General features: G+C 41.4%; 1 protein-coding gene across 1 annotated transcript in view; it reads right to left on the bottom strand.

Moving 5' to 3' along the window:
- Nucleotides 1–15,068: 15,068 nt before the first annotated feature.
- The window catches only part of UNC79 (unc-79 homolog, NALCN channel complex subunit), a 107,451-nt gene continuing 98,756 nt past the window's right edge, over nt 15,069–23,763 (bottom strand). Inside the window, exons 48-51 of the mRNA XM_050975628.1 lie at nt 22,742–22,939; nt 20,464–20,541; nt 16,989–17,030; nt 15,069–16,308 (exon numbers count right to left, since the gene is read on the bottom strand). Of these exons, the coding sequence (XP_050831585.1) occupies nt 16,108–16,308; nt 16,989–17,030; nt 20,464–20,541; nt 22,742–22,939 (519 nt within the window). The 3' untranslated portion in view covers nt 15,069–16,107. The remainder of the gene's footprint in view (nt 16,309–16,988; nt 17,031–20,463; nt 20,542–22,741; nt 22,940–23,763) is intronic.

The raw sequence follows: 23,763 nt of genomic DNA, 5'->3' as shown, positions 1-23,763 counted from the left end.
TGGAGATATCGATCAGCGATGCAGGGCCCAAATAGAGCATTTGCTGGAGTCAGAAGAAATTTTTTTTTCCAGTTCCCCAGGGCACTAATTATTTCCATATGCAGCAACCACCTCCCTGAAGGCAAATGTGACTGCTGAGGCAGAGCCCCTTAGCTCCCACTGGAACATGCACCCTACATTTACTGGCAGTGGGTGTAGTGGGAAAGGGTAAGCTTGGCAAAAACTCATTTGTCTGATTCCATTTCCAGTCACTAAGTTCAAGTGACTGAGGCAACAGAACTGAAACCACGCTTCAAAATTTAGTTCTCTTTCATTCCCTTTTTCTCTTTTGTTCAATATTTTGATTTTTTTGTTGGTTGATTCTGTTATCATGAGTGGCTTTTTTCCCACTTTACACATTTTATAGATGGTATATAGCAATTTTTTTCCTCACAAAAAAGCCCCAAGGTAATGAAAGAAAGAACTGTCTTATGGGTAACTTATCAATTTCTGATTGTCAGCGAAGAACAGGAATAGTGCACAGTCGTGCCCCACTAATATTTCATGCTTCAATCTTCCCTCCCATAGAATTGTGCTACTTCATTCAAAATAGAGCAACTGCCATAAATCTGCTCCATTCATAGAGACGAGCTGCTATCTTCACCTTGTAGAAGGTCACCTCTCACTGGAGCAAAGGATCTTCAGTTTTATTGAAAGCAAAGATACTTTTTTCTCCTTTCACCAAACTGTCAGGAAAGAAAAAGTGGTGCAATTCTGAGCCTGCATCTGCTCTATTCCCTCTCCCTGTCCATGTGGCTGTGGTTGCTCCTGCACAGCCCTGTGCCCTCAGCCTTCCAGCATCCCAGAGCTTTTCATTACCTTATCTCCATTATTTAGGCAAACACAGAACACTTCTCCAGACAGGTTCCAGGGCGCCAGTTTATCTGCATTATTATAGCAATGCTCCTTTATCCACTGTACCCAGCCTTTCCTTGAAAATCAATCACTGCCTGATTAATGCCCTGTAAATAGGGGATCTCCACACTGCAGTGCTAGATGTACTGCCCTCCTCATGTGCTCTGCTGTGTTTCACTGCTTGATTCTTGTTTTGCTCTTCTGACATCACCTGACTACTTGCCTTGTTCAGTCACTGTCTGTGGTGGAAATTACTGCCTCTTCTTCCTGCTTTTTTCCTTGGCATTTTTTCTTTTTGGAAGAAACACATTTTCAATGGATGACGCACTTCAAAGGCTGTGTATCTTTTCCTAACTTTCCTAAAGATAAGGGGAACATGTATGCTGGCATTTTATTGTAACCATTCTAAACATCTGCATCCCTTCTTGATTTGCTTGTCCAAACCAGATGGGACAGGAAGGTTTCTTTTTTTCTTTCTAGCTGGGGGAGAAAGTTCATAAAACAAAGAAGAACATGCCTCAGAGAAGCATTTCAATCAGAAAATTATCTACCCTGAAGATGTGAAAATCAATTTTGCTATATTTATCAGTTTCATAAAAAGAAAGGTCAAAATGTGGATATATGCAGCAAAATTGGCAAAGCCTCTTAGGCTTCCACTGCCCAAACAGGCATAAAACTCAAACTGTGTCTGATGGTCTAATGTCATCAGGACTTGGTTTTCTGTTGTATATGAAAATGTTCTACAGAAGTTTTGAGGTACTGAGACAACACAGAATCAGAAAAATCAGATTAAAACTAACACTGCTCAAATGTGGAGTTAAAAAGAACCAAACAACAGCAAGACAAACAAGCAAAAAACCACAAGGAAAAATGATGCAGAACCACTTCTCTAGAGAGAGCCAAATCCATTCAGCTAATTAGTTGAGCAGCTGATGCTCTGACTTGACATTGTTTCTTCATTTAGGAGCGTTAATTCTTCATGCAAGAAGATTTCTCATTATTTCTTATCCAAACAAACCCCAATATCTGGATATCCTTCTGCAGAGAGTTTGCTGATAAAATTTTCCTCTGAACAGTCACAATCTGAAATTTGAACAGTGTGACCTATGTGACCTATTACATAAATTCCATTTTCTCTTCTCTTGTCAACAGTGACCCACACTTTGTAAACAACTTCCTTTAGTCCTCCCTGAACAATTGGTTTCAATCCAAAAGAACTTTCCTTTTGAAATTTTATTTTTTTTTCTTTTAAGCAGGGAGACATTTACTGTTGTGTAAATCCCCATTCTGTCGTGTTCTTCTCATAAGACATGGACACAAAGAATAAAGCCAGACCCCCAGCAGACATCCCAGAGGAGGTGGGATGCAGTCCTGTTTGCAGAAAGCCTCCTCTAGAAACACCAAACACAAGGATTGCTGCAGGTATATACAAGCTTTCTTGTTTTCATCAGCCTTCACAGCTTCCCAGAATGAATTCCATGGGCTCCCAAGGGTCCTATGTGTTGAAAAACATTAAGTTAGAGAGTGAAGACACGTCTGTGCTCTGACTGCAGCAGTGTACAGAGGTACCTTAGCTGGCATTAAGTGAAAAATCACTGAAAGTAACACCTCCAATTTATGCCAGAGTACAAATAGATACACATTTGTAGCAGGACCTTATGTGCCCTGACTCAATTCTCTTGCAATAACTCATTCATGCACCTGTGTTGTGTATAAATATTCATATATTTGAAGAGCAAATCCATCGTCCCTCTTCTCCATCCCTAGAGCCAGCACCAGAGCCAATGGACACAGACTTTCTGGGACACTGAGGAAACCAGCAGCTGTCCTTCAGGGTGGCTGTTCCACACCACACCCCCGTGCAGCAACAGGCGAGTGAGGTCAGCCCACAGCGAGCCCCAGAGCCACACAGCCTCATCCCAGAGGGAGGGAGGGCAAGCTGGGCAGCAGGCAGGCCAGCAGGCTGCTGTGGGTGCCACTGACTCCCCTCCATCACCAGGCCAGACCCCAAAAGGCTTTGCTGTCTCTTCAGTGCATTTCTGCTCCTTTCCTCCCCCCCACAAGTTTCTGAGATTAAAAGCCTGGAACTTCTTCTGGTCATGGCAGGAGAAGTGGGTGCATTGCTTAGGGTCCCTTCAGCCTCTCAGGATCAGGAGAGGAAAGTGCTCACATCCAGCCCAGAGCTTCCCCCAGGTGAAGTGCACATCCACCACTGGGATGGGCAATTAAATGGTTCCAACACAGACTCACACACCTGCAAGAGCTGGCACAGAGGGCACTCAGGAGATCCTGCAGAGCAGGCAGCAGGCCTTCAGAGACCAGAGAGCTTCTTTTCTATTGCTTTTCCTACTCCATCATGCTCTGTAGAAGATGAATGACCAAGCTTGACTTTTAGCAATTTAATTTTCTGAGAGGGTTCTTTCATTGATCAAGAAGTTGCCTGTTTTGGACTTTACCTGATTGTCTCTGAATTGTTACTCCACACACATGCCTGCAAGCAAGGTGCCCTGTGACATCTCTGCTAAGCTGATTGCTTCCTGCCTCTGAAGCTTAATAGGTGTCACTCCTCTGCCATGCAAGGCCTGAAGTTGTTCTGCTGAGGAAAATTGAGTAGAAATTGGACCTGTGGAGAAAGTATTTTCTGCAGGATAAGAATTTTATATAAGCCTTAACCTTTAACAAAAACACCTGATCAAAATTAAGGAAATTAAAACATCTACTTTTCTAATCAGCAACATTTTTTTTTCTCCAAAAAACCAATTTTCTTACATATCTGGAGAGAAAATGCAGGCTGGATTGCCTCTATGGGCTGGATTCTGCCATCCCTCATGCTTTGAACCCACTCCATTGCCCAACCCAAAGCTGTCATCTCTGATGACTGATGGCCAATAGCGCTGGATTTTGGTCTGGTATTTGCAAAGTTCCATCTTTGTGGTCTTTTGGAATGGTTGGTAACTGCATTTAAAACCTTTGAAGGAGTGAAGAAGTTTGGATTTTTAGCAGAATTTTCCAGTTAGCAAGTCATGCCCCATGAGAAGGACTGCCCACTCTACCCCTCAGGAGGAAGATGGGCTACAACTCCCTTGTGCAGAAACAGCAACCTAAAGTTCCTCTGCTGCATCCCAGGCAGGTGTCCTGCATGTACCAGGGAGCTTCTTCAGGGATACAAATGACCCTGAAGGGATCAGACATGTACCTTGTCATGAATGACCACTGGTAGTTCAGGATCCAGAACTTCAGGAAGGCAAAACACTGAAGGCATCAGAGGTTCAGAACACTGAAAACCATCTCTCTAGAGAAAATGCAAACTATTCCCACAGACTGTCATGCTTCCTCCTTCTGCCTTTTTATTACTAAGACCTTTCTTTCCCAATTTTCCCCTTCATTTAAATTTAAGAACATCTCCTTTCTCATAAGAGGAAGAAATATTGCAACCCAGAAATGTTTATGGGTCTTTATCACTGACAGTGATGCACAATTTGTATTTTCCTCATTAAGGACTTCCCAGCCAAACTTCAGCTCTTCCCTGACTGCTGCTTCAATTAATCTTCTCTTTGGCATTTGGCTGCCTATTAACACTAACAAAATATTGTTATGAAAACATAGCAAATTGCCCTTCTTAGGCTAGAATCAGTCTTTCTAGCATGAAGTACAGTCAGATTCAATGTAGACTATAAGTTCACTTCTAAACTTCAAAATGTGATGCAATCTGTAGAGGTTCAATAAATTAAATACCTTCTGCCCCATGTGATATGTGAGCTAATCTACTTTTTTAATTTAATTTGATATGCCCTCAAAGTCAGGTATCACATCCAAAACAGTTTATCTCTTTGTTGGATGGGTAATATCCTCTCTAGAAGCACTGGAATCTACTAAAAACTGCCTAACAGATGGTTTGGCTTTGTTTGTTTTGCTCACTGGTCCATATGGAATTTCCTCCACTGACCCACTGAGACCCCAAAGCTACCTCAGATCTCCTCCTCTTGGGGTCTTCGAATTCCTTTTGCACCATCTTTTGTGCACAGATCTTTACACAGAGGCAAGGGGCTGGGCAAGTTCCTTTGACAGCTCTCAGAGGGCTTTCCAAATAAAAACCTAATTTTCATAAAATGGCTCTGAGGGAGGCCAGTCTTGCCTCCCTTGCAGTATGACAAAGGAGTGGAGACACAGATGCTTTGTCTAAGGCTGGTGCTAGTCTGGGACCAAGAAGGTGGAAGTCAGACCTCTCTTCTCCAGGTCCTATCCCAGGGCATTCCCATGAAGGTCATCTGGCTGCTGACAATTACTAGGGTCAGTGTGATCACTGTATCTCAATGAATACCACAGATGAAACCATTTTGTTCCTATTTTTATATTACAGAGTGGATCTGTACAAGTCCCTTCTTTAGTTTGCCTCACAAAAGCATAAAATTCTTGTTTCAGTACTTCAGTGACAACTTAAAGCTGTATATGATGGAAATGACTGTAGAATCAAAGTATGCACATTTTAAAATATGGCTCTCTGTGACAGCAAAGGAGAACAGATGACTTGAGGACAAACAAATTTAATTACATAAATATTATTTATTTTATTACAAACAATTTTTTCCTGACCATTAATCTAGAGGGGATTTTAGCTTGGCTAATCCAATAAAGAGCAGTGACTTGGAATAAAAACAGCAACAAGTACTCCAAGTCCTCTGCTTTCTCTGGTAGCAAGAAGTGTGTCCCATCATTAGCTTCTGAGCTCTCAAACACATCCTTTCCATCTCACCCACTGCTGCCATTTCCCAAATGCACTGCCTCCATGGACAGCAGTGGTTCAGCAGTCAGGCCCTCCTGTCACAGCAGATCCCACAGCTGTCTTATCCAGGGTACCTAATCAACCTGCTGGGGAGAGCTGGATCATTACTAATGTAGCAGTGATTGAAATGAGTGATTCTGTCCACTTAATCTCAGTGTGAAAAATAGAGACCTTGCATAGATAAATACCAAGATATCACAAGCAAGGATGGAGCAAAACCCCCCTGAAATACCTGGTTTGTTCTGTCAGTACTGCATGAGTTACTGGAATATTCTGTAAACCAGCTGCTTGGTGCTTCTAAGCTGGTTTCAGATTGTCATCCTGGCTATAGCTTTGTATATGAATGAGTCATAACTAGTACAACTGAGATTTCTTAGGGCAGATTCTCAGGGCTCTAGTCCCAGCCACGTGCATTTCATAGGAAGAAGTCTTACAGAAGCCTTTGAAGATGCAGCCAAGAGTTTGTGTATCTTTGTGACGGCAGCTGAAGCTGAAAAAAAGCCTCCAGCAACTATCACAGATTCCCAGCCCTGGACATGGCAGGGCCAGAACTGAGTAGAATAAAATAGAATAGAATCCAATACATTAAAATACATTATTTCTGTTGGAAGGGACCTGCAATGATCATCCCAACTGCCTGAGCAGTTCTGGGCTGATCACAAGCTAGAGCCTCAGTTTGTCATGCCAAAAGGAAAAGTACTGTAGAAGTCAAAGATGAGTTCTGGCACCACCACATCAGTCAGGGAAGGAAACTGCCCAGTCTGTTTGAACAAACAGCTCAGATGTCTAGGAAAGAGACACTCCACCAAAAGTACATGTAGTCTAAATTAATTTTTGCTCTTTCACCCTGGGCTCACTCTTGGAGGATACTCCTCTTATGATTCCTATCCCCCACAGGCCAAATGGTGAAACTGCTCCTGGGAGGGTGCCCTGAGCCATGAAACCAGGGGAGGACCATACTCCGATCACCCTCTTTGCTCCAAGCAGTGCCTCACATTGCAAGAGACTGTAATGAAGTCATTAGGTCTAATGGAGTAGAAAATAGCTATTTAAAGTAGATCTAGCACCAGAACTGGACTGAAGTGGAATTTTCCATTTTATACATATGAAAGATTAGCTGCTACTGCACCTCTCTGCTGCAGAATTAGCCATGGATCCAATTATGACTCTTCTCCATTCAGCCCTGCAATCCTTTCTGAATCCTCAGTCAGCAGTCAATGTTTATGTAAAATGCTTATAGTGCTTCCCTCTCCCTTGTGCTCCTTGTCAGCTACCTTTAGACTGCAAGAAAATATATTGTTTTTCCACCCCAGAAGCATTGCCCAGATGCCTGGGGAAACCCTTCACATAGCAGGTGCTGCTTTTAATGAGTAAGGCTTTTAACTTTCAGAACTATGGTGTCACTACCAGAAGTGCTATTTGCTGCATGCTGGGATTTAAGGGTGTAAAAAAACACCAATACACCATAAACCAAAAAAAAAAAAAAAAAAAAACCAAAACCAGTAAACCCCTAAAAACCCACAAACAACAAAAGCCACTAACAAGATTGCCCACTCAGCTCTCAGCCTCTCCCTGTCCTGGGCTATCACACAGCATGAGCCCTCTGAAGGTTACTTCTCTGCCAATTTCAAATATTGACCTTGATGTCCTGTCCCTTACAATATTCTTTAAAATCCATCATCTGCAAACTAAGTTCAAGTCAGGAAACCTGATTAGTAACAGAGACAATAAATAACAAGCTTAAGGGGAGGGAGGAGAGAACCTCTTGCAGGTGGCCAGATCTTAGCTGAATAATTCTCTGTGCAATGGTCATGCTTCAAAAATTTAATTCTCTGTAATTTCATTTAGGATGGGGAAAACAAAACAAAATGAGCAAAGTGATATAGGATTTCATTTGTATTCTGACAAGTACATTCATCTAAAGTTTAACCATAATAGCTGCAGCTACTGTATCTTTCTTACAAGCATTTAATGGTGTGAAGGAAGTGGCAATAAAAATTTAAAAAATAAAATAAAATAAGAAGGACCTACTTGGCATTATTATTTGCTATTTTTATACCAAAAAAAAGAAGAAGACTCCCTACTGGCAGGCTGATTGTATTAATCTGAGATTCCTATGGTCTTTCAGACTTGATTGCTTTTGATTCTTGCTTAGTAGAAGTGGTGATGAAGGAGCTGAAATCATAATTCCTATTTAGAAGGCAAAGAGGAGGCCACTTCAGTTCTGTGGTGAGTAGCACATTTTGTTGTTTTAATTAAAAAGTTTTTCTGAGAAGCTTCTGCAGTATTCAGAGCAGAAAAAGATGGTATTTTCAAAGACACTTTGGGGATCACTCCTGCATTTTTTCTGAGCTATGTTGATGTTGCTTAAGCATACCAAGGAAGAGAAGCAATCACTGGATTTAAAGTACATTTTCTATCTCAAAAACTGTAAATCAATTCTCCCAATGATGAAAATACGTTTTCTTTTATGGAGTTTTAAAATTGCTATCCATTTCTTTTAAGGCTCTTAAAGAAAGATTTTCATCAACAAAAAACCCTCTAAAACAAGAAAAAAAAAACAAGACCATAAGGTGTTTAGCCCAGAATGGCAAGGATTTTCAAGTGCCTGCTCCCTTTGAGATGAATGCCCAGAAAACTCTACAGGTCAAGGCTTGTACCCCCTGAGAGTGTGGGACATTGTTCAGCCATGAGCCACCATTCTCTTCTGGAGACAGCAATGGCTGTCAGGCTCATCAGGGCATTGCACAGCCCTCCAAGCTAGCCAGACTCCCTCAAGATTTAATTTTCACTTTTAAAAATAAATACACTTCACTGGTACTTTCAGCTTTTCCTGTGACAGCACCATAGAAAATTAATATTTCACTGAGATTGCTAAGGGTGGACTTAGGAGGGCATATAAGATTTGAATCCACTTCAGAAGCATGTGACAGCTTAGGTAAGATGCTGTTGGCTTGGAGAAACTAAGATAAATCATATTTAGGATTTTTATTCAATGATGCCAGGATCCTTCACATTGTCTGTGACTTAGATCAGCTGTTCCTTTTGCACTGGAATAATGGCAAAAGCCTCTTAGATTTAGCTCTAACCTCAACTCAAACTATACAGATGTATTTGAGGGGCCTGCTGTGTTTCCCTCTGCTTAAGGTAGCAGCCAAAATAGCTCTCCCATGACAAAAGTAAAACTAGTTGCAAGGGATGTAAAGGTCCTAACATTAAAGCTTAATTTCCCAATCTCTAGAAGTACCCTTTACTAGAGCTGCATTCTAAATACCCCAAGATGCTTGCACTTACCTGAAATCTAACTTCTGGCTAAAATTTAGGATCCAGCTTTCTCTGCTGGAAAAGTCAGTCAGGAAAGCCTCAGACTTGCACGGGTTCACCTACACACCCCAAAGCATCTTAGTGTGACCTTTGGCACTCACACCTGGAACAGGGCAGGAACAGCTCCTCCCTAAGTCTGCACGTCCCTCCAGGCCGTGCTCTGTGCATTCTTGAAGAGCTGAGGAGACCAAAACCTCACCAAACCCCTGCTTGTTTTGAATTGTGAGGGAATATCATTATGTCATCCTTGAGGCTGCTCCATCAGTGGGGGGTACAAGGGGGCCTGGTTGTTTGTCCTGCTCTCCTTTAGACGTTCTGAGCAGCCCTGTAACACACTGTGGAGCCCAGGACAGATGTCACAGGACACAGGAAAACACTCTCAAGCTGGGACCAAGCACAGCCTTGAAATGCTGCTGTGGTTTCCAAGCCATGTCATTCTGCACTGCCTTGTGACACTTGAGGCAGCATTAAATTCCCTGCATCTAATCCTCTCATTTGAAGTGAAACATCTTCAGCTGCCCTAATGTTTGAGCTCAGCCTCACAGCTGGGGAAAACTAGCAGCTGGTTTGTGATTCAAAGGGAACAGAACAATAACCCATTGAGGCTACTCCTCCTGTCTGTGGATGGGTGAGTCAGATGAACAATTGGACAACACAGATCAGCTAAGCCTAATTCAGTTAATAGAATTAATTTGCAAATTAGTACACACTAGGTGAATCAGCTGCAATTCATTTTGACAGAAATGTTTAAAAATACTAGTTATAATGAAACAGATAAATATTACTGCAGGAAAGGTTCCAAAGAAGGCAGTGTCTCCCTGGAAATTTTTATCTGTTAATGCAGTGGATGCATAGGTTGAGTTTCATATAATCAGTGGGAAGCATATCTTCTTCCTGGCTTGTATAGCCTTTATTACCCACACAACCTTTAATGGATCTTAAATAACCATTAGACATGGGCTGAGAAAGTTTTGACTGGGATCCAGGCATAGATGTTGGAAGTGATAGAGGGTCTGGTGCAAGAAGAAGGAAATAAACCATTTTAAATTTAAAGGCTGGCCTAGGAAAATTAGTTGGCAAAATAATTTGGTCCTCTAACATTCTTCCTAGGAAAGCTTGGAAACATGTCTGTGCTACTGTTATTCAGTGCCACACAGAGCAGATACACATCTGACATTTGAACAAGGTCGGTGTCTTCAGGGCAGTGATCACAGGGAAGAAAATGCCAATAGCATGATTTTATCCTTGAAAGGCTTGGAAAATGCTTTGGGCAGGTAGAGCTAATAGGATCTCCAGAGCAAAAGTTGAGCTGCAGCTCCTGGAGCACTAAGATGATTTAGGGAAATGCTGAGCTCTGACCTGTGTGTGGTCAGAGTAAACCAAGAGGCAAGAACAGGGGAACAGATGTGCCACACAGGCGAGACTCAGAAGAAAACCTCCATTGTTGGGTTGACTGAACAATGATGGCAACACTTGGTGTTGAATAAATGTGTCTGCAGGAAGAAGATCAAATCATGGCTGCATCAGTGTAATGTGACACCTCCCTGGAATCCAGAAGCACCTGAAACACACATTGCTGTGGTCACTTCACCATATCAATCCTTGCTCCTTCTGAGCTATACATAGGGATTTGATCCCTAACAGGAACCAATTGTGCCTCTCTGTAGACTTGAGTAAAACTGCACTTTGTGCTTGCTTTGGATATCACAAATCGACACTGTAGACACAGGATTTTGTTAGCAGTGCAAATTAGGTAACAGTTTCAAGAAACAATTTATTTCTTTTAGTGATGGTCCTTTATATTCTGTTTTACTGATACTTTCCTGCATGACAAGGATTCACAGGTGTAGCAAACCTTTTGTAAAGTACTTCACTGAAATCAATTTGACTTCATCCAAAAATAGCAGAGCTGCCACAAAAGGTAATCTATCTAAAAATCTTTTACCTATAAAATTTGTATTCTATGTTCAAACTTCACAGGCATGCTATTGTGCCTTTCTGAAAGGATTTAAAGTTGCAGAACAGCCATAACAGTTATGTTGTCCAGACAATTAATTATACCTTGAAAAAACTGACCTAGCATTACATGGTGTCTGTCAAACTTAGAGCCTCGCAGCTCACAGTCATGGCTTGTCAGGTTTGATGGGGAGCTGGTTAAATGCAGTGTCAGAGCAGTTACCTGGGGCAGAGCACTGAAGGCTGCTTGCCAGTTGGCAGAAGGCCCTCTGGTATCTATCAAATCCAGCAAAATACTGTAAAATAATTCCCAATGTAGACTTCTAGTGACTGAGTCACGGGTTCCACTTTTCCATGTTAATGCTCTCTAAGTATGGATGATAAACAAGCCACTCTCCCATGCTCTGCCAGCTCTTCACAATCTCCTGCTCCTTGTACACGTTATGATTCACAAACCACATACAGGGATAGCTGGAACCCCCCAGTCCACAGCTGCAGGGCTAAGGCACACGGGTCACCAGGCAGGCCAGGACTTTTTGTCATGTTCTTTGTTCTGTTCTTTGGCCTGACGCATTTCCAGTGGTGCCCATTGACTCCCCATCAGCAAACCCTGGGAAGGCCAATGCCAAGGGTGGGTTCAGGTGCTCTTCCTGACCACTTTGCAGCTGGGGAGCACCAGGACATCTCCTTTGATGGCAATTCTCACTGCTGTCTCTTGATGCTCAGACTCCAGCTGAAATTGCGCTTAGCAGGGAGAGGCAGAAGTGGATAAAATAATTCAGTCAGAAACCAAGTGACAAATGCAAGTGACAACAGCAAACTGTAGTGCTGTTGCCTCTGCCTGACTTCAGGCAGACGGCTCAGCTGAAGACCCACATCTTTGACTAAGCAGCTCTTGTGTAATCAAGATTCAGATCCTGTTGAAAAAAATAGACTTCAGCTTTGTCCAAGAGTCCCATTAAGAGGCAACAAGAAAAACTGTGGATAGAACTCTCCCAGAGCTGCGTGCAGCTGGGAGAATAGCACAGGATTCTTGGCTCCAGAACCATTTTCCAGGACATGCTAGCAAAGACAAACAGCCCTGGGCTCTGGCAATCTTCATCCAGCTTGAAAGGAGGCTTTGCAGGCCAGAGTTCAGAGACATCTTCTGTCTCAGAACGTTCGTCAGTCCTAGAGCACATCGATGCTGTCACAGCACGCAAAACAAAGCCAGAGAACCAATCGTGTTTTTAGGGCCTTTGCACGGCCATGGCTCTCAGGACATGTTGCAGAAACATTACCTATAAGGCACGTATGTAGGTAGCCACTGACGTGCTGTAAAAGCCTTTGTTTGTGTGCCCCTGGGTGTAGCTCGGGCCGTGGCTCTCTCCAGAGGCAGAGGAAAGCCCCTGGAGATGCCCAGGCAGACATTAACCTCGCGCTCAGGACACGGGTTACGTAACCCAGCAGCAGTGGGGCTTTAACCATTGCTTCATCCAAAGTGCCCCTTCTTGTTGGGAATTTCACAGTTCAGCACACACTAAATTAATGCTTTTACTAGGTCAGGCCTGGTAACAAGCGTTGATTTAAGCAGCTTATTGCGACAGAAGACTCAAGACTGCTCCTAAATGGCAGCTCTCCGTGCTCCTGCAGAGGATGGATTCTGCTCCTGCTGCCACACACCCAGAGACACAGCCCTGCTGGGAGCCTGGCAGAGCAGAGAGATTTGCTGCTGATGTTCGGGAGCATTTTCAGGGAACACCAAATGTTATTTACTTCCTAATCTTCCTACAGAATATAAAGAATTGCTGCTCTGGGCTATTTCAGAGAGATAATGTGAGTGACTCATTTGAGTTGTATATTGACCTCAGGCACCGTAAAGATACATTTCACAGTGCTTTAAAAAACTACTAATGCAGATTTCTGTACTTCTGAAGATCCCTAGAGTGCACTTCAAAGATTTCCCTGAGGTCTTAAACCACGCATATCTGGTCAAGCCCCATGTTATTTGTTGCTATTAGTCAAACACCCCTAATTATTGGTCCTATCATCTTCCAGACTATATCCCCTACACTAAAGCAGCTTCTTAAGAACTTGCAGTCCTAATTTGCCTCGGCATAACAGCTCCATAAGAACCATAATAATTATAATCAGTGACAGATACATACTAAATCCGATGTTGAAACATGGGAGTAGTTTCTGTGACCAACTCTTATCTCTAAACCCAGAGCTGAAACCAAATCTCAATTCCCACAGTGTTAAACTGTTTAAAGACCTGGATTCAGCAGGTCTGTCTTTGGCTTGTGCTTAATTTTAATAACTCCCCACCACTGAATTTGCATTCTTTTTGAATTTTGCCAGTCTGAACATAGATGCTTTGAAGCAGATTTTGCTAGGCAGGGAAAAAGCTTTCACCATGTTGCTTCCATGCATTATCCACTGAGATGCCTGATCACAGACTCTGCTTTCCAGCAGTGAGTTTTAACAACAAGCTTTCTCAGTCTCTGCTCTTCTCCTGCAAATCATCTCTTCATCCTTTAGGTTTCCACAATTCCCATTGCACCCATCTGAGCTCAACCACCTCACACCCTAGGGCCTCAAATTCCCTCCCTCTCCTTGTCTTTCAGTTGCCTTTCAGACTCACCAGATCACAGCACATCAAAATACAAAAATCTCTCTCCTACATGTCCCACTTTCAGGGGCCCAACAGCACTTCCATTTCAGTAGGGTGACCCTACACCTGGGCCCCCTGTTCATGTGGTTACCTAGCAAAGGTATCACCTGTGTGGGAGGTAGAAAATTGAAGCAGACAGAGTTGAGGGATGGAAGGATGAGTCTACTGAAAACACAGACCACAGCTTCTTTTTGCCCAAATTCCAACTGCCTACCACTCAGCATGGTACTGCACCCCCCTGAGGGAGTGACAGACCTTGGGGTGAAAGGAAGGGATCCCAAAATCAACAAAACATGGCTCAACCACCAGCATTCTGCAGATGAGCAAGGAAGTGCCTACAGGGAACCATTATGGAGAAAATCCCAAAACCCTTCAGGTAATCATGCTGGGCACCCCTCTGAAATACCTGTATGTTAATGCACACAATATGGGGAATAAACATGACAGGAGAGCTAAGAGTCCCAAGAGGTAAGAGAAAGAAGGGTGCAAGACAGTTAATATTTGAGGAAAACCTACTCCAAGCTCAAGAGCATGCTGTGCTGGTGCATCCCCCTCCTTGCTCCTCCTCAGGCCACCAGCCTTTGAGCAGGTGCTGCTGATGGAGTGGGGCTGCTACCCCACTCCTGGAAGCTCACCTTCCCCAGCACCTGACTGAACTCCAGGGGGTTCTCACAGGGACCTTGGAGACACTCCTCAGTATGTACGTGGAGAGCAGTGCACAGTGTGCATGGCAGTGTGAATGTGCTGCAGTAAGGGTACTGTGAATGCTCTCTCTTGGAGTCTCAAGTATGTTAGGTGTAATAAGAGAGGCTTCTAAGGGAGTTGGTGTGGTTATTGAATCCTGTGTTAAATTGTTTAAGTTAGGCTGTCAATTAAGTGCTGTTAAAACCTTCAGGCCAAAAAGTGTTGGACACATCTGGGGCTCACTTTGGCAAGGGGATCCACTCTGAAACTTGACTCAGTGGGAGGATGTCTCTCTTTCCTTTTATCCCTACTGTTTTTTCATCCCCAGCCTCCAGTAGATCATTTTAGGTTGCTTTCAGTTTTAGATTAGCCAAATCAATTTCTTTCCACTGGAAGCACACAGAGGGGCATATTTTAAGCAAGCTAGCACATGCCTGGTTTTTATTTCTTTGGTTGGTTTTATTTTTGTTGGCTTTGTAAAGCATAACATTAATGGCATATCTGCAAAAATTTCCATTTTTATTTTAGTGAATGTGTTGAGGGAATACTGACCCTTCACAAAACCTGAAACATGCTCAGGCAGATTGTGAGAGTGGTAATAAAGACTAGGAATTTAATACCATTCCAATATACAACTTAATGTTTGTTATTTTTCTAATCAGTGCATTACAGAATAAATACAGAAAATACAACTGGGATTGCACAGATTTAGGTATTTATTACAAGAGGTGGTAAATCATTATGCTTTCAAGATTTATGTAAAATCCACTGAGTTAATTGATTCTCCTCAGATTCCAATGGTCTTTTGCTGAGTCTCCTAATGATATTAAAATCCATCTGTTATTAAACATCATGTATGCAACAGTATGCAAATGCTGGGATTTGTAAGTATCATTATGCAAAAGTTCAAGTCCAATCATGCTCCTCTTCAAGTTTGCAACATAAATTCTGTAGACATCAATAAGAATAGATTTGGGATATCTTTTTAATTGCACTGTATACAAGTATCGACAGAAGAATACAACAGAGTAGTCACAAAATTAAAGAGGCTTCTATGAAACCTACAAAGTAGAGCAGCATAGAATCAATGAAGTAAAAGCAGTATTTCAAAAAATAATAAATCAGACCTGGCAGTTTTGGAAAATGTACTGAAAAAAAACCACAAATTAATTGGCACAGTTTAACAACCTAATTTCTAAGTGCACTTCATAACAAATCTCCTTACAAGCTGCTGTTTTCCCAGAAGATGATGACAAAAAGCCTCATTAGAACATCACTGTTTATAGTGACAGATTTTATTGCATTGCCAGCTGTGAATCAAAAAAAAAAAAAAACAAACCTCCCCCCTAAAAACTTATATAAAGGTTCCTAAAAACCCTATTTTCTTTTGTAGTTGTCAAAAAATAGCAACATAGCACTTCCATGTTTGTGAATACCCACAATTCTATTTTTAAAAAAAATAGAAGTTAAAGAAAAGTGATTTTTGTTTTAGCTTCAAAAATAATGTAAAGGAACATTTAGGAACAAGTTATTTCAATGATCAGAGAGATATGTACAATATGATAGATTTGAGTCCAATCCATGTTCATGAATGCAGACTTAGAACCTGTTGATCCTGAGTAACTGTAATTATAAGCTGGCAGGAGCAGGCTCTTGGCTTCACCCATTATAAGCTTTTTCACAATCTGTCCTAGGCTAAAAAGTGTAGATACAGTATATTCTCTGTATATGGATTTATATAAAAGGTCTTTTACAGCTCTAACCCTGTTATTGCTAGGCTAAAAAATGACTACTTTGGAACAAGTTACATGAATCATAAAGGGTAAAACTGAGATGCAGCTTCTGATGACTGGATTTCTACTTGAGCCATTTTGAACTGGGTACACTGCAGCCACTTGCGGAGCACAGACGAGCTGTTGTTCATTTGTCCTGACCCCTGCAACATCCTCAGGCTGTGATGGTTGACATTGCTTTGGATGGCTTGGAGGCGGAGCTGAAGGCCAGCAGATAAATGCTGTTGAAATGATGCAAAACATTTAGTTTCTTACCTTTAACATGTACATTAACATAGCAATGTGAAGGGTATTGGCTTGTTGGCCAGGGAGTTTCTTGCACTGCCCCATGACAAATTTCTTTCTTGCACATCCTGCCCTGTGGTGTTGCCATGGAAGGCAAATGTGCTTACAAACACAACTCCATACTGAGACCAAGTACAAAACTTTTCCTCTCTTCACCAAAAATCTCTTGACTCACAAACCACACTGATCCATCTTTCTCTCCCTTACAAAGAGGGCCAGATGGTAGTTTTACCCAAGAAACAGTCCCACAATATATTCCTTAGAACCCAAGTCCATCTCCCAAGTCAAGAGTCCCAACGCTGATTTGTCAGGGAACTCTCAAGCCTAAAGCATTAAGAAAAACCACAGCTCAGGGAACAACCAATCTCAGTAAACAGCAAGGAAAGGCCCCAGTGCAGAGCCTGGGCAAAGGAAAATGTTCCAGAAGGGAAATGGATAGAGCAGTACTGACTAGAGGGCAAGTGTCTCAGCAAATGATGCTCTATCTATGCTCACACTTCAGAGCTTCATCTCAACTGCATATGCTACAATTATCTATTTTCACACATCTTACTTCCAGAATTAGAGATATGTAAAATACTAACAATAAAAGGTTAAGGCACTAGAAACAGCTTACCTTTAGGTTTGACTGTATCATGGGCAACCACATTGGTATGAGCTGCAAGAAGAGGTGCATTTTGTTATTATACAAGTGACTGTAAACATGCTGCAGTTACTGTGAGACAGAGAAAGACACATCCCATGCATTTAGCCATTTGAATTGGCATGGTCTGAACCACAAATCTGAAAATGTGGTTATTTTAAGAACTTGGAGAAGGTAAATCTCAGATGTAAAGAAGCCAGTTTCCCTTGTCTGTAGCTTGATGAATCACCAGTAGCAATTATTGATATCCTGTTCAAGGTAATGAGGATGAAAATACAGAATTAAACTTGTTGTAGGAAGTTATAGTAATATTGGAGTAAACAGACTAAACATTTTGCATGGTAAGGCAAACATCAAGAAATAAAAAACAAAAAGCAGCAACAGTTCTTAATAACAGGTCATATATTTAAATAGTGACCAACAGTTTTAAGCCACTAGTCACATCAGTGCAGAATGTGAGATATCTGTAGGCTGGGGAGCACAGGTAAAAGCTATCCAGAACAACAAGGTGAGGAGGTCTGAAAATTTGTCAGCTCTGATTGGACTGGAGTTACACTATTTCAGATTCCTGCTCTTCAGGGAACTTTTTCTTCTGAGGAAGTGTAACATGACAGCCTTATGAAAGCCAGAGAGGCACTTCTAGCAAAAGTATTCATGTTTTTCAATATTAATTTAACTATTGAGGTTACTGTTCTAAAATGTTCCTCCAAATGGCATTAAATTTGCAATTTGCCAATTATGCTACTGGAGCTGCAAGTTAAATCTAATCACTATTGACAACATTAGATAAAGTGCTGTTTCCCTTGTGCAAGGAATGATAATTGTTTCAATTTCAGTGCTCTTTTGCTGGAGAATCATATGCAACTCTGTCAGGACTCATTACTTAGTCTACCACATGAAGAGCCATAGTCAAAGCTCAGCATTTACAGACAGATGAATGCCAAAACAGCTGGAATTCAACCAGATGCAGCAGATGTGTGAGCTCTGTACATCCTTCCATGGGCTCTCACACTAATGAAGTGCTTAGTAAGATGCAGTGACCACAATCCCAAGGTGTGTTTTTGGTGAGGAGGGAACAGGTCTGGGAGGCCATGCTCCACACCCCACTGCCATCAACAAAACATCCCTGACAACTTCATCTGGCACTGATGGAGTTCCTGTGGAGTTAGCCACTGGAGGCAGGACTGGTGTCAGAAGTACATCAAGCAAGAAGGGAAGCCAGGTAGAAAACTTAGGGTACCCCTCTGCATCTGAACCAATTCACTGGACAACTTTTACAGTCAGCTGAGAGAATCAAGCACTTCACATTCAGTTCATCTTGTCCCAAAGCAAGTATCTAAAATAGATCAAGATGAATCATGTCCAAAAATACTGACTGCAAAGGGCACTCATGGAAACTAGCTTTTACCAATATCTCTTCTGGACAAGTCTAAGGTCAGATAGAGATCTTTGTCCTCCAGCACCAGTTCTGTCTTGCAGGGTCTGGACACATTTAAGGAAATGAACCTTCTGCTGCACGCACAAGCAAGCAAACCCTCTAGTGCTACAGCTGCCAGACAGATAAGTCACACAAGAAGACATTTTTATGGAAGCTCTTGAGTTTTGTTAACTAATCCTCAGCCAGCCTTTTCTTCACAAAGAAGAATACAAAACTCAAGTTAGAAAAAAAAACCTGGAAGAACAGAGTGCTCTCAGACACTATCACATTTTTTGAGTTTATATTTTCAAGAGAACTATATTGATTCTAGTTTATTTTCTAAAGGGAAACCAGGCTGTACAACAGGCTGGTCACGGTGCTGTTCTGGCTCTCCAAATCTGCTGCCTGTCCAGCTCTCTAAAAAGCTACACAGCAGCTGCTGGGGCTGCCCAAAACCCTTGGGTCTTGGCAAAAGCCCTTGAGTTGTTCTTATCTTCACTGCAGGCTCCCAAGTTCCTCAGAGATACATTTGATGGTCAAAGATGACCAGCAAGGTACTGGTCTCCAGCACTAATGCCTAACCTGGTATGGCCACTTTTCCAGTTCCTCTGACACAGAAAAGCAGGAGAAAAGTTCAACACTTTCATTTCACAGTCACTGAAGAAGAGACTATCTCAAATTTGATTTTTTTAATTAGAGAACCCACTCGCTGGTTCCTGTGTGAATAACCTTTGTACCACAGTGCCTCTGAAGGACTTCAAACATACATTAAGTCCCTAAATCATGGCACTTATTTTTCACATCTACAAAAAATATTTTTACAGTGAGTTCAGGAAAAAAAAATAGTAATCTGGAACTATGAATCCTATAGTACTGATATGCATGTACACTGTTCATGCAGGATTTCACTTTAGGGCTGAGTAAAGGGGATTTGGTCACCCAAATTCTTCTCTTCCATCTCCCACCCACTAAACATGAAAGCTTAGCACCTTAACTCAGAGTTCCACAGTTTTATGAGCTTGATTTTATAGTAACAACAATGTCCTTTTAACCTGACTTAGCATTATATTGATATACGCTCTCAAACATAACCCCCTGAAAGCATTCATTTGATTTGTGACAGGGATTTGGCCCCAAAGGCCTCTCTTTTCACAGCTTTAGAGCCACTCTTCATCTTTGTCAAATCCTGAACATCCTGGACTGGCTAAAAGAGAAGCCATATGTCTTTCAGACAGAGCCATAATCACTTTAACAGCCCTTAGTGACAGAATTTCTGTAGTGAATCAAGCCATTACAAACCTGTATTTTCACAATGAGTGTGAATACTTTCATGTTGACATAAAGACCTTCAATTTTAGCTACTTTATTTTCAATTCTTGCTTGATCATAAAAGACTGGAGTAAAGCAATAGCCAGAAATTTCCTTTATTGCAACAGAAGAACTATATTAACCCTAACTACTTATGTGGAAACTCTCTTGCACTGGGAAAACATAAAAAAGGATAATAAAATTGATTTATGCTTGTGAGACTACCTCAACCCTTCTGCAAACAGTGTGATGGAAGACTGGCTATGGATTTCCAAAGAAATAACTCATATAATAACAAGAAAATCAATGTGGCAAAAAGTTTTTGTCACCCACCAAAAGACCTATGATGATTAGAAAATACAGAATGGCTGAAAATTCAGGCAGTAGCTAGAGGTTTACAAAGTCAGTGACATTAGTTGTGTCTATTAGAGGAATAAGATCATTACTGACATTAGTGGCAATGGAAAGAGGAAGTAGATTAGATGTTCATTTAAAAAAATCAGGAAAACTTGAATTTGAAATTGTGGTCTGGTTTTCTTAGCACGGATTTTATTTTTCAGTATCTCTGCTAGGGTATATTGTGGCATTAACATTCAACCTCAGTTTCTTCCACTCTCTCTTTTTTTAAGTGGGAGGGAAAGCACAGGATATACAATATACATTTAGAAATCAGAATGATCAGGCAATATAATTTAATAGATATTCGTGGTAGGGTATGCCTACCTTTACAAAGATAGTAGAGTTGCATTCTTGTAAAGCCTCCATTAAACTGATCACGTGCAGGCACACCATTTCCACCATCTTGGAAAAGAACAATCAAGCATAAAACCAAATTAATATCCAGCATAACAATGTAGTAAAATGAGCCAAGAGCCTCTAAGAAGGATCTTCCTGTATTTGCTAGGCAGTTTATTAACCACTGACACACAAGATTAAAGATTACATGAGCACATATGGGATGTTTTTCTTTGTTTAGTTTTACCCCAAGGTGGTGACAGCTATCTGCTTCAACCCTTGATGTATTTTAATTCTTACCACACATCAAAACAAGCTGTCTTTGGCTTTGCTCTTTTCAGACATCATAAACTGTTTTTTATGTCTTCGCTATGCAATTCTCATCAATCTGTGTGTCAGAAATTGTTATTTTTATTTATTTAATCTTTGAAAATTAACATTGTCACAAGCCCCATCTTTTTATCCCCCTTCAAAAGACAATTTATTGTCTTGAACTGACAGCTAGTCCATAATTCTTCCATTTTGTAACATAATGTATGACAGATGCAAATATCAGTTATTTGGTAGCAGACAGCTTTTTATGTTTAATATTGTGTAAATTCACAGGTACAAGACAAACACCCTGAGCCAGCAATGACTATTTACAGTGCCTGTCTAAACTACATGTAAATTCCCCTTGATAATAATGAACTCAGCTTTTATGTTGTGCTTTTCATCTTCAGAGTGCTTCACAAACACTAACTAACTAACCTTAAAACACCCCTGTGAGAAAGGCAAGTATTACTATCTCCATTTCACAAGTATTACTATCTCCATTTCACAAGTATTAACTATCTACATTTCACAGAGCAAGAGCTGAGGCAGAGAGCTTAATAACTGTGGCTCCAAAGCCACAGTTGGAAAGGATTGGAACTTGGGACTTTCCAGTCATACTCTCATCCTGGGGCTTGACAAGAGGCTTTTGTGTCTGACTAAACAACTGGCTGGCTGGAAACACAATGCACACTTCCTGTTCCTTCAAATGGAGCTTCCTGAACTACTGTTCCCAGCAAGGGCTTGTGACCCACAGAGACCCCACCATGTCAGAGGCTAAAATACCATCTAGGGACAGCTTTAGGTGGTTCTTGCCTGATATGGACAAGACACAGGAAATAATAACTGGCTAAGACTTTCAATTGCAGCCCATGCAATTACAGTTAAAAGGGCAAGGTCCATACCTGCCTGGGATGGAAGATGTTTCACATGGGGAAAGGGGAATTATATAAAACAATTTCCATACACAGAGCAGATCTACATTTAAAAAGAAAAAAGGAAACCCAAACAAACCAGGAATGAAAACCTTAGTAGCAGCAAACCTTAAAAACCCAAACCTTAAGACCTAACTTAAGAGGAATGGGCAATGTATAAAAATGTTTCCCAAAGCTAACCTCAAGCTCTCCAGAGCCAGAACTACTAGTGAACATTCCAGTTAAAAAGTTTTGACCTGTCATGACTGTCTGGGATGTGGGAAACACAATAGGCCTTGCCCATCAGAAACAAGCTCTTAACCCTAAGCCTGCAGGTACAGAGAATCATTAGTCAAGGGTAAGCAAAGGAGCAGCTATGAGAGGGCTGCTGGAAGCCCTCTGGGTTCTTATTCTACAAAGTTGCTCCAACAGAAGAGAGTATTTGGGATAACAAACATTTAAAGGGTATGTCCAAGCAAATGGTATGGATGATTTCTGGACAGAGTGAACATTTCCCTTTAAATCTTATCTCTAGAGATGCCTCCTTCCAGTCATTCATTACCCAAAAATGTTTCAAGAGATATTTATGTAGCTTATTTTTGATGAATAACCTGTGAATTACGGGTGGCCAATTGTCGGCAGTTGAGTGTTTTTTCACCATCACATGGTAAAACATAACCAAATCGATATTCATAGAATTATCCTAGAAAAGTTCATTTGTGCTGTAAGGCAGAGTCAGATAAAACAACAGACCACAGTTAAGAGCAGGAATTTATACAAAATGAGATGTGATGCAAGGAGCTCTCAATCCAACAAGCAGCAGCTCAAGCTCCTGATGCTGTTTCAGGTAGATTCTGGCTACATCCTGTTTCAGGCTCACTGTGAGGTTAAATCACTACTAATTAGCTATCCCTTTAATTTCTCAAAAGCATCAAAGCCACTTTATGATGTTATTCATAGTCTGTTGTATTCCACTGAAACAGAGCCAAGCCTCCTCTGAGTTTAACCTGCACTAAATCTGTCTGCAGCACCTGACCTACCACTTTGTTATGTGCCATGAGCTGCAGGATGCTGGGTGTCACTCGGCTCCAGAACTCCAGGGCTGTGAGGATTGCTGTAAAGCTAAATTCATTCTGGTTCTGGACTGTCGGAGCTACTGCTGTTTGTTCACAATACACTGTCCAGAGCTGAGCAAATATAAATGCATGGAACAGGGAACACATGTGCAGAACAGATGTCTGTAAAAACAGAAAATAGAAGAAAATGTTTATTTAAGTCACTGTATTGGGACACAGTGCAGAGGCTTTCATTCCCTGTCACGTGTCCCGCTGTGCAGTTTTGCCCCTCACTTTCCCATGTTTCCCTCCCATTAGGAACTAGTAAGTCAAGTACACTTGATAACATCTTTTCCATGTTTACAAAATGGGTTTATATTTGTAAAAACTGCATTTACAAATATGCTCCCATGCCATCCAAGTGCCTGGCATTAAGGTCGGTCCCTTTAAAAGAAAGTTAGTTTTGCATAACAGGTATTCAGGACTATTTCTGAAACTTTCTGAAGGCTCTGGCACACATGACTCCAGTTCAGAACCTGAAAGGACAGTTATCACATAAAATACATGATTTTACATCTGTTCTGGTAATCTGTCATCCAATTTCTGCTTTGCTGGGACTGCTCATAGTCACAAGGAAACAGGCAAGGAAAGAGAATTCATTTTGCTTGCTCAGACATGGCTCCTTGCTAATCCTTGTTATATATCACAGTGTCTGAGCCTCCAGGACTGCTGGACATTAACCACTTCACTACAAGAAAGATGCTTCTGGTCAGAGATGTTTTCTCAGTTTGCAAGAGCAAGAGGGATTCATGCTCTGTGGCAGTATGACTGCACCAAACATTGCAATGGTTGCTTGGTAACTGGAAAGAGGTATTTGAAAGAGCAAAAAAAAGGCCAAGGAAATGGATGGGAAGCACCAGTGTCTTGGCTGGGTGGAAGGAAAGAAAGGAGTATTTTATGTATAAGATAAATGTGTGATCATTCTGCTTCTGTCACTAATAAAAACC

Source organism: Serinus canaria, chromosome 5 (assembly GCF_022539315.1).
Source record: "Serinus canaria isolate serCan28SL12 chromosome 5, serCan2020, whole genome shotgun sequence".
Lineage (NCBI taxonomy): Eukaryota > Metazoa > Chordata > Aves > Passeriformes > Fringillidae > Serinus > Serinus canaria.
The sequence above is the reverse complement of the archived record's forward strand: the minus strand, read 5'-3'. Positions and strand labels throughout refer to the sequence as shown.